General features: G+C 48.6%; 7 protein-coding genes across 7 annotated transcripts; 2 read left to right on the forward strand and 5 right to left on the reverse strand.

The window, feature by feature from the left end:
* PPTG_11837 (hypothetical protein) lies at window positions 1-795 on the reverse strand. The gene is made up of 3 exons (XM_008907026.1): window positions 523-795; window positions 352-465; window positions 1-279 (listed from the first exon to the last, which is right to left on the reverse strand). The coding sequence occupies exons 1-3, from the start codon at window positions 679-681 to the stop codon at window positions 103-105; spliced, it is 450 nt and encodes a 149-aa protein (XP_008905274.1). The 5' UTR covers window positions 682-795; the 3' UTR covers window positions 1-102.
* Window positions 796-970: 175 nt separating this feature from the next.
* PPTG_11838 (hypothetical protein) lies at window positions 971-2,044 on the reverse strand. The gene is made up of 2 exons (XM_008907027.1): window positions 1,806-2,044; window positions 971-1,738 (listed from the first exon to the last, which is right to left on the reverse strand). Exons 1-2 carry the CDS (start codon window positions 1,991-1,993, stop codon window positions 1,072-1,074), a joined length of 855 nt encoding a protein of 284 aa, XP_008905275.1. The 5' UTR covers window positions 1,994-2,044; the 3' UTR covers window positions 971-1,071.
* Window positions 2,045-2,421: 377 nt separating this feature from the next.
* On the reverse strand, window positions 2,422-4,320 carry PPTG_22879 (hypothetical protein; the record flags this gene model as incomplete). The annotated part of the gene is made up of 4 exons (XM_008907028.1): window positions 2,422-2,525; window positions 3,090-3,130; window positions 3,507-3,689; window positions 4,118-4,320. The coding sequence occupies 4 exons, from the start codon at window positions 4,318-4,320 to the stop codon at window positions 2,422-2,424; spliced, it is 531 nt and encodes a 176-aa protein (XP_008905276.1).
* A 367-nt stretch (window positions 4,321-4,687) lies between these two features.
* Window positions 4,688-8,353, reverse strand: PPTG_22880 (hypothetical protein; the record flags this gene model as incomplete). The annotated part of the gene is made up of 7 exons (XM_008907029.1): window positions 4,688-5,060; window positions 5,660-5,785; window positions 5,949-6,069; window positions 6,654-6,788; window positions 7,350-7,369; window positions 7,811-7,863; window positions 8,315-8,353. 7 exons carry the CDS (start codon window positions 8,351-8,353, stop codon window positions 4,688-4,690), a joined length of 867 nt encoding a protein of 288 aa, XP_008905277.1.
* A 779-nt stretch (window positions 8,354-9,132) lies between these two features.
* Window positions 9,133-9,735, forward strand: PPTG_11839 (hypothetical protein; the record flags this gene model as incomplete). Its single annotated transcript, XM_008907030.1, has 1 exon — window positions 9,133-9,735. The coding sequence occupies one exon, from the start codon at window positions 9,133-9,135 to the stop codon at window positions 9,733-9,735; it is 603 nt and encodes a 200-aa protein (XP_008905278.1).
* A 293-nt stretch (window positions 9,736-10,028) lies between these two features.
* Window positions 10,029-14,414, forward strand: PPTG_11840 (hypothetical protein). The gene has a single exon (XM_008907031.1). It carries the CDS (start codon window positions 10,106-10,108, stop codon window positions 14,213-14,215), a length of 4,110 nt encoding a protein of 1,369 aa, XP_008905279.1. The 5' UTR covers window positions 10,029-10,105; the 3' UTR covers window positions 14,216-14,414.
* Window positions 14,287-15,353, reverse strand: PPTG_11841 (hypothetical protein; the record flags this gene model as incomplete). The annotated part of the gene is made up of 1 exon (XM_008907032.1): window positions 14,287-15,353. One exon carries the CDS (start codon window positions 15,351-15,353, stop codon window positions 14,379-14,381), a length of 975 nt encoding a protein of 324 aa, XP_008905280.1. The 3' UTR covers window positions 14,287-14,378.
* Between the last annotated feature and the right edge of the window lie 59 nt (window positions 15,354-15,412).

Consider the following 15,412-nt stretch of genomic DNA (forward strand, 5'->3'; position numbering starts at 1 on the left):
ACTATGAAATGTATAGTATAGTAATTAATACACATGCAGATGTAGGACGGCTGTGGAAGCTTCTAGAAGCTTTCATCCGTCTGAACTGCGGGGGCGGCACTTTCACTTTGGCGCCCCCCAAGTTCCTGTCTTCTTGATAAAGACGGTGAGTACGATGACTCCAGTCTGGAAGTAGATGCCGATCTTCTCGTATCGTTTGGCCCCATAGGCTTGCGAACAGAGCGTGTCTAGTGCTGATGCGAGTCCGAGCCCGACGGAGAGCGAGGTCATGTTCAGCGCCTGTATGTAATAAGATAGCATCATCAGTGCGCATGAAACAACTGTTATCTGCAGTCTAAGTAGTTATCATACCATGGTAGAAAATGTTGCAGCATCAATGTAGTGTTGAGAGTGTGGCGAGTCCATGTTTCCAGCAAGAATGATTGACGTAAAGCCCGGGAGAAACTCAAGAAACGTAGTGATCATCTAACAGAGCGGGGCGTGAGAAGCTGTTATACTTGGTATTGATACAGAAGTACTAACCACGGGTCCAACGAGCTTAACCAAAATCTTGGCTTCTTCTTTTGTTTGTGGCGTTGGTTCATCAGCACGATCAAATTCCTGGCCACTCTTAGGTGTCGTGATACTCACGAAAGACCCATCGCGGTCGCTTTTCTCGTTATGAAGAAGTTGTAAGCTCATTGTCTCGCCCAGTGGTCGTCCGAGTATGCAATGCAAAAAGGGAAGTGACGAGGCGAGCCCTGGTGGAGATTAAAAATTGCAAAGCCGTCAGGTGAAGCACGCCATGGACAAACTATCACGACTGTATGAAACAACGCGTGGTCGTGCCACCCTCAGGTTATCGTTTGATGCACGTTATAGAGTCCACATCCAGACTAGAATACTAATACTGCAGTACCAAGCATTCAATCTCCACACACCTAACATGACTTTAGAATTAGTCCATCCGTAATCAGTGATTGCATACATTTGGCGATAAACATCCACTCATCAATGGCGACTGAATGGAGCAAGATACAAGTGTATTCGGCTTTAAATTTGCTAGACGGGGTACGCCTGTGAGTCGCCAGTCTACTCTGGCTTAGTAACCATGACAAAAAACCGTTTGAGGTTGAAGATAGTGTTACCATCGCTCTGTTTTGGATATGCGGCTGCGATCATCTCGCGGTACGTTTGTTCGAACTTGGTTGCGTTCTCGGAAGGTTCACCCAGAGCTTCCATGTACGGCCGAAGAGCTGTCGAGCCGGTGAAGTCGGCAACAGGGTTGTCTCCCTCCAGGACCTGCGCATACACAGCCGCCCACATATCGAGTTCCGCGCCATTGTCGACAGCCTTGAACAGCTCGTAGTAGAAATCTGGGTCTTTCTCGCACGTTACCCATCGAACGCCAGCCACACGGTCACTTAGTCCCAACTTTGCCGCCGCGTCGACCATACGCTGGTGGCTCGGCTGAAGGCGAGTGTCCGGGATTTGAAAGGCCAGTACACCACCAGGCTTCAGGAAGGAATAAAGGCGGGGAAGGATCTCCTTGTGCTTTTCGGCGTTCACCCACTGCAGTGCTGCGTTCGAGAAAATCAAGTCCACGGGTCGTTCGGGCGCATACGTCTCGAAATCGGCCTGAACGTAGGAGAATCGCTGCGTGTCGAGAGTCTCGTTCTCATCGTGTTCCTGTTGAGCGACATTCAGCATGGAAGCCGACGAGTCCACGAACGTCACGTGCGCCTTGGGCCAGCGTTTTCTGTAAGATACTATCACGTCAGTGTTATTATTCTACAAGTTTGGGGTGTCGTAAAGGGCATTCGTACAGGAAGGAAGGAGCCATGTTACCCGTCCCAGCGCCGAGGTCGACGATCTCCACTGCGTCGCCATCGGTAGTGGGAAGTTCCGGCACCCGCAAGAGCAGCTCCAATGCCGGACGCAGACGCTGACGCTGGAACTTTAAGTACTTCTGGGGTTGCCAGGTTTGAGTGGCACGTGCTACACGCTGAGCCATAGTTGATGTCTTGGCCTTAGATCACACAGATATCAGGTAAGTTGCGAAGTGAAAACTTGGCTTTCGGTACCAAAGCAACTTGTATCGCAAATGCTTGTACATCACGCAGATTGACATGATGTACAAGTTCTACTGATTCAAGAACATGTGGTAGCCAATAAGAGGCCTGATAACCTATCTGGTGTGATAGGAAATCTGCTCTTGGTGATAAAATTGGTAAACGAGTCCACCTTGCGTTGCGTTTTACATGTATTGACGTGAGGGGCAGCTTCATGAGCTGACGCAGACAAAACTAAGCACAAACAAGATTTCGGCCAATAATCAACCAATTTCATTGGTCTGTAACCTGCACTTTGTTCATCTCATCTCACGACTGATGAATAATATGAGAAGGTACACTTAACGTCGATTAGTATTGTACTGTAACTTCAATCAACTGGTTCATTTTGCGATCCGCTGGCCATGCCGATCGTCACGTGGGCCATGTCGGTTAACTGCATCTGACCACCGCCCTCGCCTCCAAGTTGTGTGTCTACAATCAATTCGGATGATGAGAAACATCAACCGTTCAGAGTCGACGTATCAACCCGCTGCAAAATGCGTCCTTCTTTTCTATCGTGTTTACTCGCTGAATCCCACCGATGATCTCTCTTGGGGAAGAATGTGCGCTCGAACTCCAGGACATGTGGCCCATTGGGTAGAACGATTCGTGCGACGCGCTGGAAGCTCGGTTCCGGCGAGTATACGACCCCACGCCACCAATCTGGGGATCGCCCGTGGCGCTAAAACGTTTCGAAAAGAACTCACCATCATGCTCTTTGGTTCCGTGATGTACGTATGGCGTTGGTCATACAGTCCTACGTCGCTCAAGCTTTGTTACAATTTCTAAATGACCAAGAGAATATTTTCGGGATCTCCAACGGTTACTACTTGGTAGTGATGGTGACCATCAACTCTGTGCTGTCAATTACGTTTTCGCCACTACCTCTCGAATCGGTGCCAGTATTCAGTCATATACAATAACTCTAGTCTTCGGCAAGGCACTAAAACTATCCAGTGTTTCGAGACAACAGTACAAGGCCGGTGAGGTCCTGACACTCATGAGTGTTGATGCAGAACGGGTTCTTCACCGCGATGCTGCACGTGATGGGTCCATTAGCTTTCATCATTTCAATTGCGATGATTGGAGTGCTTCTGGGTGCTTACTCAGCACTGGCAGGTGCAATGGTATTGGTTGTGTTGCTGTTGATCTCCGTAAAATAGGGAGATCGTTACACCCACGTCCAGCGCAGGCTCCTTAAAGTTACCGAGTCAAAGTAACACTGGAGGCTCTCCAAGGCATTCGTGTTATGAAGTATTACGTGTGGAAGGAGCCTCTATCTCAATGCGTGGAGAAGCTTCGGCCCGAAAAGTGGATTTCTTACATAAATATCATTACTCCAAGTGATTACATACAGTGATGCTCTTCCTTACGCCAACATTCCTCTCGGGGTCGGATTGGGTCTATATGTACTCCTCCACAGCACCATTGGTATCGCCGAAGCCTCGCAGTGATTGCATTGGTAATGTTTGCCGCCCGGCACTGCTCCAGCTTCCACAAGTCATCTCCGGCTTCTGCAAAGCGAACATTTCGCTACCACGCATTGACTTGTTCTTTGAAAACGACGAATTCTTCACAATTACACGCTTTTCACTCCTACAAATTGTGAGGATTTGGATATGAGTCCAAACGCGATGTCAAGTGGATACACTGGTCCAGGGAGGATTTCTTTTCGAGGAATTTTCCATAATCCAGCACTAGTGCACTGACTTTTAGGGAGATGACAATACAAATCGCAGTACTGTTTTCAGTATACGTTAAGTATGTTATATTGTAAATTACGAGCTTAACCTATTTAGTGGCTATGCGTTCGCTGCGGCGTATGGGTAGCTTCTTCCTTCGTCTCCCCCTTGTAGGTTGGTACAGCCACACAAAGTCGATGGTTTCAAACTCAGTCAACTTTGAACTTCGGTGGTAGGTTTTTAGCAGGTTCCCAGGTTAGTTATCGATAGCCGACCCACTGCACTAAATAGAACTCTAAATTGTGCACCCAGCGCTTTGCATATAGGCGCTCTACGTTGTACATTCCTTGTCCCCTTCCGCGTCTTGCTTGCGTCGAGGTGAAAAGACCCGTATTTCTCTGGTTAGTCGCAGAACTAGCCAGAGCACCTTCAGAACTCGGTGGGCACGACGGTAGATTCTGGTTTAGCTTGAGCTTGTAGAAGGTGCCGTCAGCCTTTCGTTTAAAGTTCCGTGCGTGTTTTTTGCGCTTGTTGAGTGGAGGCATCTTGCAAAAGCAAAAGTGCTGCAGGGTGCAAGAAGTCCAGATGCATATATATTATTATTACCGTCTCGCACAAGACCTAAGCTAAAATTGTCAAAGCCAGTGATAAGAAATTGTGTTTCTCAATTTAAATTTAAATTTTTAAAATACCTGAAATGTAACCGCAGAAATTTGGTTTTTTCGTCATTGTCCAAAGGAAATCTAACTACTTGTACAATTTTGACATTTAATAAAAACAACTTGGAGGTCAATCACTTGAAATATCTATCTTTCTAACTACCGGTTTAGATTTAGGAAGAAAACAATGGGATCATACAATTATGTATTTCAAAATGTTAACATTAGCTTAGTGCGAGATTTCGATAAGATATTAAGGACTTTCGTATTCTGCTATCAATCTATTCCTCGCTCGTTTGTGTCTGTGTTGGGGCGTTGGGCCAGGCTTGAGCCCACGCTTGCCCACGTGCTCGTCATCTAGTTGAAACAGAGGGACCAATTGTGTGGGGTCGATCGCCAGCGTGACGTCTTTCGGCCAAGGCTGAAACACGAAAGTGTGCGTTTGGCGAAAATTCGCAAAATACATTTTCTCCGCATAATACAAAATCTTCGAGTCGAGGGCCGTCTTGAATAGCTGCGGAGATGGCGTGAATACAAGGAAAGGCATGATTTTGCCAATTTCCGCACGTACATTCTTGAGGAGAAAGGTCGACAAGTCTCCAGACAGGAAGGTGACCATCTCGATCCTGAGGACCACGGTGCTGAACCGAGTATGCACCGAACATAAATGCAGTGAACCTACACATTCCCGCTGCCGCAGTTCTGTCCTTGCGTTGAGCGATTAGTACAGGGACCAAATGGGTTTCCTTATGTTGGCGCAGCCAATTCGCCGCCATTTGACACTTTTCACTTGTCAATTCACTCAGTTTCTTGAAGTATAAATGAAAACCGCGAAGAGGCTTGGCACTTCAGAGCTCAGTTCTCATCTAATTGTTGGCATACTCTGACAGGTTCGACGTGATCTCATTAAAAATTGGCAGCTCAAACCCTTCACAAAGTTTTACTTGACCCTGTGCTTGCCGTCAATTTCATCGAGATAGACAGCAGCAGCAGGTTTAGACTCGGTGAGCTCGCCACAGAACAGTTTATAGCTATCTTCACAGTCACTGCGAGCTAATTGACAGATCGTACGTCTATCGTCAATAGTCAGCCTCGCTCTCTTTTGGTTGATGTTGGTCATTATGTGACATAGATAGAAGCGGTGCCCGGAAAGAGGAAAACGTTCTGCAGCTGCCGCCAATAGACCTCTTTTGGCGATCGGAAATCACAGTGATTCTCTCCAAACCGGTCGCGTTTTACGCAGTACATGAACCAGGTCCAATTGGCGTAGTTTTCAGTTGGCACCAGCGCCAGGGCAAACGGGATCACATGGTTGTTGAAGTGTTTGGTAGTGGTGGCAAGAAAAGCCCTTCTATTATTCATTTCACCAATCAGGTGAGTCCCGTCAAAAACGATCAAGTGTTTGCACATTTTGACAATGTGCACTCCATTATTTGGAATAAAGCAGGAGCTCCGAAATGTTGCGTTATCGGATTCTCTGTCAATTTTTTCACAGTGTATTCGCAGTTACCAACTCAATGTAGGCCTGTAGCTTCTGGAAACGCTCCACAACATCCTCTCGGAGACGGTCGTCAATGTCAAATTTTATCGTGAATTGTCTCTTGGTCAACACAAATCCGCGAGATCGTAGAAAATCTTCAATAGTTTCCCGTCAAGAGTAGTGGTTGATCTCACATTAATAGTCATCGAGTCACGCACCACAAGGTACGTCAGAGCTTGAATATCCTGAGTGGTGATGCATCGAGCTGTTTCAGCTCGTGAGAATCAAGCCTTCCACACATGTTAGGCGAGCAAACTCAACCTTTTTCGAATGATTGTGAGCAACGTTTGCTTTTGTCAGCTTACACACACCATTTTGTCTGTATACGTTGACAAAGAATGGTCATTCAAGTTTGTCTGAAGGAGTATCGGTATGAAAAACCTGAACGCAATTCAGTTTTTGCAACGATTATTGGCGTTGCCAAAGTTGTTTGACTGAACACTAGATTGCTGGACAAGAATCAGGAATCCACATTTTATTGCGAAATCTTTGATGCGGACACGAATTAGTTTTTATTTAAAAGAATATTCATCTTCTGCGATATTGGCATTGCAGTCATAGGATCGGCCGTAGGTTTGCTTGGGTAAGTCATCACTCTCGGCTAGAAAAGTTGTCCTGAGATTAGGTAGTTTTCTTGCATTTTCCAGGTCGGTTGAGTCAACAACGAAGCGTGCCTTACCAAACTTGTCTAAATTACTAGAGAGAACACCAGCAGCTTGGACGCCAGATCGGAGGGCGTCTTCTTTCCCTTCAGGGTCACCAATGCCAGGCTCATCTTCGGCTGCATCTGCACCACCTGAAACAGGCTGTGGTGCTGGCAGAGGAGCCTCTCTTGGTTACACCATTTCAATATTAGATCGAGTGGGAAAATAGAAAAAATGCCAACCAATATAATATCTGCACAAAGTGACCAACACTTTTTTATGAGTTTTGCAAATCTACTGTCTATTGTGTACTGTACTACAGGAATTGTAATTGTTTAAGAAAAATTAATATCAAATTTGAAAATAGCAGGTAGAGAGAAACGGAAGGTATACGTTAGATGGGATCCATCGCCAATTTATTTCGGTACATGCGACTGTAGTTTATTTCTATCAGTAAAAATAAATGAATATTCGGCAATTATAGATGCCTATAGCTGGGTTTCGTACTCAGTTTCATTTTGGATATGAGATGCTGCAGTTCAAATTCATGATGTCTTTTCTTTTTAGTCAAACTCCACGAAGACCGACAATAGCCGCTATGTGCTTAAGGATAAAAGCAAAGTTCCGTTGTCAAAGGGCGGCAATGTGGCCACAGCGAGTGGCCTCCCGTAAAAAAATATACATAGCGGTTCATTGATTATGAACGTCGAAGTGGCAATTCCGCGACTCACGGAATGCATTGTACTGCAATCTGAAGAATAACAATAACTCAAGTTAAGCGTCAAAGTGCCAACATCTCAGTTGTACACTTGCAATAGAATGTTTCGGTACACCTAACTCAATGCAAGCACGCATACGTATTTACGATTGCTACTGTTTATAATTAGTGCGAACTTAGTACAATCGTGCTGTTATTGACACTCCACGTAATTTGATAATTAGAAAATTCAGTACACTAGTACTGGGCTATGGACATTCCTCAGTTCTGTTCTCAACGCGAGCTTCAAGTGGCCAGCGCCTACACAAGTTTCGATCTTGTCGTAACACCTAGCCAACACAGTAAAATCGCTGGAACAATCCTTCAGTTGTAAGTCCAAGAAAGTCTCCACAGGAGTGTGACCCTCCAGGTGGAGCTCTCCGGCCAGTCAATTCTCGGGGAGGCTCAGTCGATGGCCATGTATGCAAAACCTACTTCGACAACTCATGTTTCAACTGCATACTCATCGCGCTAGTGCCCAGCTTGGCCTACAGCGTTAGTCAAGCAATACGAACAATTGTGGACAGGTGGACCGACCATTGGGCTCAAAACATGGTACCGTTCGATGTCGACCCATTATACTCGAGCACGGTTTTCGGTATTTAGTATTTGATATCTGGGGTTTATAGAGCTCTGTGCTGTGTGGATTTTAACGCGTGCGTTGATGTTGATCGCATCGTGCATGAAGACGTCACAAAACATGCACGACCAATTAATTCGACGCGTATCGGCAGCCTATCTCGAGGTACTTTGATGTGACTCCTGTTGGACGAATTCTCAAACGATTCTCCAACGATCTCGCCCAAATGGACGCTGTGCTACCCGAAGGGTACCAGTTGCTGATCCAAAAAGTGTCTATGGCAGTAGGAACGCTGGTCGTATCGGCATTCGCTTCCTACTGCCATTGACACGTTTTGGAGCAGCAACTATGCATAATACATCCCGCTGGTTGTCATCTTCGAATTCAGGAGCGATCATTCCAAGAAATTGTCATGTGAACTCAAGTGTCTCGAAGGGATCACTCGGACTCCAGCTTACAACCTTGTTGGACCTCGCTACTGGAGCATATCCCGTAGGATTTTGGGACGTCCCAAATCACCTTGTCCTAGATCTAGGACGTGGTGCTCCACCCGCAGCGCTATGACATACATTCTGAGAAGTAGCTGGCTTGATCGCTCTGCCTGTAGTTGTTGGGCTGACCAACTCTTCCACCTCCATCATAGTGCGCCCCATCCGACCGCTGAGTACTCTCGTCGGGCTGTGCCAGATCATCCGAGCGGTCATTTGCTGATTCCTGTGTTCCACCACGGCTAACATCAATATCGTCGTCATGCTCTGTTTTCTCTGCATTGAGATCCTGGACTTCACGAGCATCGCGCACATATTCTGGGCAGTCCGAATCCCCAGTCGGTTTCTTTTCTCTTCTTTACTATTCGAGTGATCAAGATGGAAGGAGTTTCTCATCACGCTACCGTGACGTTGTCGACAGGAACGACAGCATCTTCTTACGTTATTGGGACGCTGGACGCTGGCTGGGCTCCACCGTTGGGCTTGCTCTCCGTCTTCATCACCTGTTCAGTTACAAAATTCCTTGATGTCTGCCCAAGGTGAGGTCGGAGAGCTAACCTCCGACATCTTGCTCACGTACTTGAAAGTGCTGGCGTCGGTAGTGCAGTGGATCATCCGCTGTGCTGACAACGCAATGAAGAGTGTCGAGCGGCTATTGCATTCCCGGAATATTGAAACCGTGAGTCAGGATGGAAGTAGTAATGGTCGCGCTCTTCCGTATCTGCGACTTCGACAGCGGACGTGTATTCATCGACGATGTTGATATCGCTACTATTAACCTCCGTGAACTCCGACGTAGCCTCGCCATCATCCCGCAGGACCCCGTGCTCTTCAGCGGACCCCTTCGTGAAAACCTCGACCCGTTCCACGAGTACTCGGATGAGCGTATCTGGAACGTACTCAAACAGGTTCACATGGCTGATAGTCTGCGACGCTGGGGAGCTGGCCTCGACTTCGAGGTGGCAGAAGCTGGAGACAACCTGTCAGTGGGTCAACGTCAGCTCATCTGTATCGGTCGCGCACTGCTCAAGGACAGTAAGGTGGTGGTGCTGGACGAGGCCACGGCTAATGTGGATACAGCTACAGACGCACTCATCCAGACGACCATCAAGGAGACGTTCGAGGACAAGACGGTGCTGATCATCGCGCACCGCATCAACACGATCCTGTATTGCGACAAGATCGCCGTGATGGACGCAGGTCGTGTGGTGGAGTTCGAATCTCCGTTGGTGCTGTTGGCACAGCCTCAGTCAGTGTTGGCAGCACTAGCAAATCATGAGGGTCGTAGCTAGAACGATGTTGATAACAGTGTTAGCTTAACGTATCATGAGATTATACATGTACACGCTGGCTGAAGTGAGTTTCCATCTGACGTGTTGAGCAAGCGCCTACGCCCGTAACCTACGTCATGGAGGCTCGCCCTTTTGCGGTCACCTAGCTATCGAATGACGTTGTTCAGTTATGGTTCGGCTGGTCGCCATCTAATCGACACTCGTGATGTACAACTTTGTGCTATGGTGGTCATAGACGAAACGCCTACCGCGACCGATGCCAATCTTTTTTGTCTTCAACAATAATGAACTCCTTTGACACCAATCACTCCTCAATTTGCCTGAAACAACACACTTGGCACACCTGATCCTTCACTGTATTTGATCTCCAATGGTGGCAGACAATTGGCCCGATATCAAGCACGACTACGTCAAAGCACCACCGACACCCGATGCAGTATCGAGCGAATCGACCAAACCCGAGGTTGTACCGTTCAGCCAACAACCGAATCCACTGGACCATGCTTCGTTCATCTCGATCCTTTTGGCGCAATGGGTCTACCCGATGATATCATTGGGCTCGAAGAAGATCCTCGAGATGGAAGACGTGTGGCCTCTTTGTCCCCGTGACTCTTGTCAGGCTGTGGAAGCTCGCTTTCGTCAAGTCTACGCACCTGATAAACACCATATCTTTGGCGTTTCGCCCGTGGCAATGGCGTTCGCGGTGGCATTTCGGGCGGAATTGACCGTTGTGTTAACGAGCTGCATGTTGTACGTGGTGGCGTTGGGGATGCAGTCGTACGTCGCCCAGGGGCTTCTGGAATTCCTCAACAATGAGGAGAATATCTTCCACATCTCCAGTGGATACTGGCTCATGGCAATGATGACCGGCAGCTCTCTCGTTGCAGTATTGTCACTGAACTACGTGTTCTTCTTGTCAGCACGTATCGGTATCAACATGCGCTCTCTCACCATGTCCCTTATCTACGATAAGGCCCTCAAGCTGTCGAGTGAAGCTCGCCAAGAGTATACGACTGGCGAGATTCTCACACTCATGAGCGTCGATACAGAACGCGTGTTCCACTTCGTGGCACATGGTCCGTGGCTTGTCATGGGGCCCCTTGGCTTTGCCATCTCCATTATGCTTGTCGGTGTGCTCTTCGACTTCTATTCTTCCATTGCTGGAGCCCTGGTGCTTATCGCGGTGATGGCTCTATCAGTGCAGCAAGGAGATCGCATCGCCAGACTGCAGAAACAACTACTCAAAGTCATCGATGAACGCGTCAAGGTTACGTCCGAAGCTCTGCAAGGTATCCGCGTTATGAAGTTCTATGCGTGGGAGGATTCTCTTGCTCAACGTGTGGACAAATTACGAGTACGGGAAGTGGCTTTGTTACGTAAGTTCCACTTGTACCAGGTGATCAATACCGTCATGCTGTTCGTCACACCGACGTATCTGTCCGGTGTTACGTTGGGTCTGTACATGCTCATTCGGAACGAAATCAGCGTCGTTCAGGCGTTTACGTTGATCGCAATGGTCAATATCTGCCGCACAGCCCTCAACCAGCTACCTCAGGCCATTGGGGGCTACTCGAAGGCCAAAATTTCGTTTGCGCGGATCGACCAGTTCCTTCTGGCTAGTGAGATCGTGACCCAATCGCCCTTGCCGTCACCTTCGACAGATACGTCCATGACGACTCCTCTCATATCGGAGCCTCTCGCCGGTGGTGAATTTGTCGGTAGGGGGTGCATTTCGATCCGCGACGCTAGTTTTCGTTGGCCTGGGACGTCTGCTGCAGAAGGAATTGTTGTAGTTACACCGACGTTAGATGACGACCAAAGCGGTAACGATATCGACGAGATTGTCAAAAGTGCGGCTTTACCCGATGAACAACAACCACAAGAATTTCGACTGGAAGGTCTCAACTTGGAGATCGAGCGTGGAGCTCTCGTTATGGTGGTCGGTAGGGTTGGATCCGGTAAATCCAGTCTAGTCAACGCCATCCTTGGAGAAATGCCACGAACCTCCGGTGTACTCGAAATCGGTGGACGCGTGGCGTATGTTAGCCAAGACACCTGGATCCGCAATGCAACTCTGCGTGATAACATTCTCTTCGAGCAAGACTACGATGCTGAACGATACGAACAGGTACTGGATGCGTCGCAACTGGCGATGGACCTGATGGCTCTACCCAATGGAGACTCGACGGAGATTGGTGAACGTGGCATCAACTTGAGTGGCGGTCAGAAAGCTCGAGTGGCTATCGCTCGTGCGATGTACCGGGCAGGGACGGATGTGCTGATTTTGGATGATCCGTTGAGTGCTGTGGATCCCCACGTAGCTCATGCGATTTTCGACAAGTGTATCGTTGGTATGGCTGGTGATCAGACTCGGTTGCTGGTGTTGAATAGCCACTACGACTTGCTGCCAAATGCAGATTATATCGTGGTGATGAGTGAGGGTGTAATTACCGCGGCTGGGACGTACACTGATGTCGCGGCTCAGTTTCCTCATCTTGGATTGAATAGCGACGTTCTAGTTGATAACGAGAAGAAACCAGCGACAGAGAATGTAGAAAATGATGACATCGAGGCGATCCTGGACCATTCTAAAGATCAGCAGGAACAGATTGCTATTGCGGAACCCACTGAGCCGATGGAGGACAAGAGCAACGACGCAACCGCGGCGGGGAAGCTCGTTCAGGCAGAAGACCGAGTGAGAGGAACGGTGAGCACGCGGGTGTACAAGACGTACTTTGACGAGTCTGGGTTCAATGGAATTGTCGTCTTTGTCGTGCTTGTACTTGTGTACTGTATCGGCCAAGCAAATCGCACGGTCGTCGACTGGTGGCCTGGACACTGGGCTCGCACGCTCAAGCGTCATGCGGAAGACTTAGCGTACTCAAACACGGGCCTGGGTATGTGGTACCTTGGACTTATCATCCTGTGTTCGGTACTGACTTTGCTTCGAGCATTGATGATGATCGAAACGTGCGTTCGTACTTCGCAAAATCTTCACGACGAGCTCTTTCGTCGGGTATTGAACGCTCCAATTACTCGGTACTTCGACGTGACCCCAATGGGCCGTATCCTCAATCGCTTTTCAAACGATCTGGACCAAATGGACTCGATTCTGCCACAAGAGTACCAAATCCTCTTCCAAAATGTGTCGATGGCTCTCGGTTCTCTCGTAGTGTCAGCTTTCGCGTCGTACTGGATCGGTGTATCGTACATTCCGATCTTCTTCGTCTTCTTGTGGACTGGCGAACACTTCAAAAAGACATCATGTGAGATCAAGAGACTGGAAGGCGTGACAAGGACACCAGTGTACAATTTGTTCGGCGAAACGTTGTCCGGTTTGGCAACAATCCGGGCTTTCCGGATGGAAGACAAATTCTCAGCACGGAACCGACAAGTCGTTGACACGAACACAAACTTGTACCTGACGTACTGGTGTTCGAGTCGCTGGTTGGCCACACGACTTGATCTTCTCTCGGTGGTTATTATTTTCATCGTCACGCTTTACCTCGTAGCAACGAAAGGACAAGTCGGGGCGATGACTTCAGGTATCTCACTCACGTATTCACTCATGTTGACATCAGTGGTTCAGTGGGTCATGCGTGCAGTGGATCGTACAGATAACGCTATGACGAGTGTCGAGCGATTGCTGTTCTTCCGTGGGATCGAGAGTGAAGTCGACATAGGCAAGACCGTTGAAGATCTTCTTTCGCAAGAAAACCTAATGGGCAAGGTGCAAGCATGGCCATCTCGTGGCAGTATTCGATTCGATCAGCTTTGCTTGCGTTACCGACCGGAACTCCCGCTGGTACTCAAAGGTGTTGATATGAGCGTGGCTGCCGGTGAGAAAGTTGGTATCTGTGGGCGCACCGGAGCTGGGAAATCTTCACTTATGGTTGCGCTCTTCCGTATCTGCGACTTCGACAGCGGACGTGTATTCATCGACGATGTTGATATCGCTACTATTAACCTCCGTGAACTCCGACGTAGCCTCGCCATCATCCCGCAGGACCCCGTGCTCTTCAGCGGACCCCTTCGTGAAAACCTCGACCCGTTCCACGAGTACTCGGATGAGCGTATCTGGAACGTACTCAAACAGGTTCACATGGCTGATAGTCTGCGACGCTGGGGAGCTGGTCTCGACTTCGAGGTGGCAGAAGGTGGAGACAACCTGTCAGTGGGTCAACGTCAGCTCATCTGTATCGGTCGCGCACTGCTCAAGGACAGTAAGGTGGTGGTGCTGGACGAGGCCACGGCTAATGTGGATACAGCTACAGACGCACTCATCCAGACGACCATCAAGGAGACGTTCGAGGACAAGACGGTGCTGATCATCGCGCACCGCATCAACACGATCCTGTATTGCGACAAGATCGCCGTGATGGACGCAGGTAGCGTGGCGGAGTTCGACTCTCCGTCGGTGCTGTTAGCACAGCCTCAGTCAGTGTTTGCAGCGCTTGCCAAGAAATCGGGCACAGCTTAATTAGGGAGCTGTAACGAATTCAGTCAACAATAGCTACCTGTCCGATTAGAAAAGAGACCGTAGTGGGCCTTGAGGCTTCGTTACTTTACATTGGATACATGTTAGCTGCGCCATATCGATGACCGCGTGGCCGCGCGCATAATAAGAGTTTACCGAATTGCGTCTATTTCGCGTTTGCGTAATAGTATATCTTGTATCCGCGATATACATCTGCATTTGGGTCAGTTGTCCACTTTAACTTGTCCAAGTTGAGGCGTTTGAAGATAGTTGACGGTTCAATGCCGTCCGCAAGCCACTTTTTGAACTGTGCCTCCTGTAGCTCTTTCCCCATGAATTTCGTAGACTTCACCTTCGATGCCGCATCGAAGGCCTTTGCCAACGGGATGTCATCGTAGACTGTCAATAACTTATTGATGAGACCGATCTGCCGGTCCGGGTTGTAGCGATTCATCTGGTTAAAGAAGTAAAACCACACGTTCAAGCCTTTGTTGGACATGAGTTTGTCCACACCTCCCTCGCCAACCTTCAGCATTTGGAACACAATATCTGGCGATAATCCATTCTGAGCCCAGCCCGACAATTGCAGATTCTGCAGCCTGTTGGCGATGGGTTTTGTTTTCAGGTTCGCCCGCGATGCTTCAATCATCTTGGCCACGGCTTCATCTCCATACGTCTTTGTGAGCATCCCGAGCATCGTCACCATTTTCGTCGGGTTTTCCTTGTTGTACAGCACCATGAAGACACTCCACGTCTTCAAATTTTTGTTGGCCAGGAGATTTTCCGTCCCAGTATGGAGCTTTAGCAGTTTGAAGACGTCTTCCGGCGTCTTCTTCTCCTTCAGCCAAGCACTGAGCTGTTTCCCCTCACTGAACGAAAGCTTGATCTTTAATATAAGCGCCTTGAACCATTCAACGATCTTCGACAAGCCGGGGATCGCAAACGCCCTCTCTTCGTGGCCCACTACTGAATTAGACCTCAGTAATACCTTCTCGACAGGAGCATGCCGGCTAAACGCGAGCGAGCGAATGGAAGGCTGGAAGCCGGATGGGCTTCGCTTGGATCCACCAGGTATAGTTGCTGCGTCACTGATTGCGGCGTACAAGGCAAGGATCACGAGTGCGATGCAGCAGGACCGCATAGTTACGTTATTGTGTTGTCTTTCAGGCCTGAGAAGTGTGGTTTAGACGCTCAATCTCG

Source organism: Phytophthora parasitica, assembly GCF_000247585.1.
Source record: "Phytophthora parasitica INRA-310 unplaced genomic scaffold supercont2.25, whole genome shotgun sequence".
Lineage (NCBI taxonomy): Eukaryota > Oomycota > Peronosporomycetes > Peronosporales > Peronosporaceae > Phytophthora > Phytophthora nicotianae.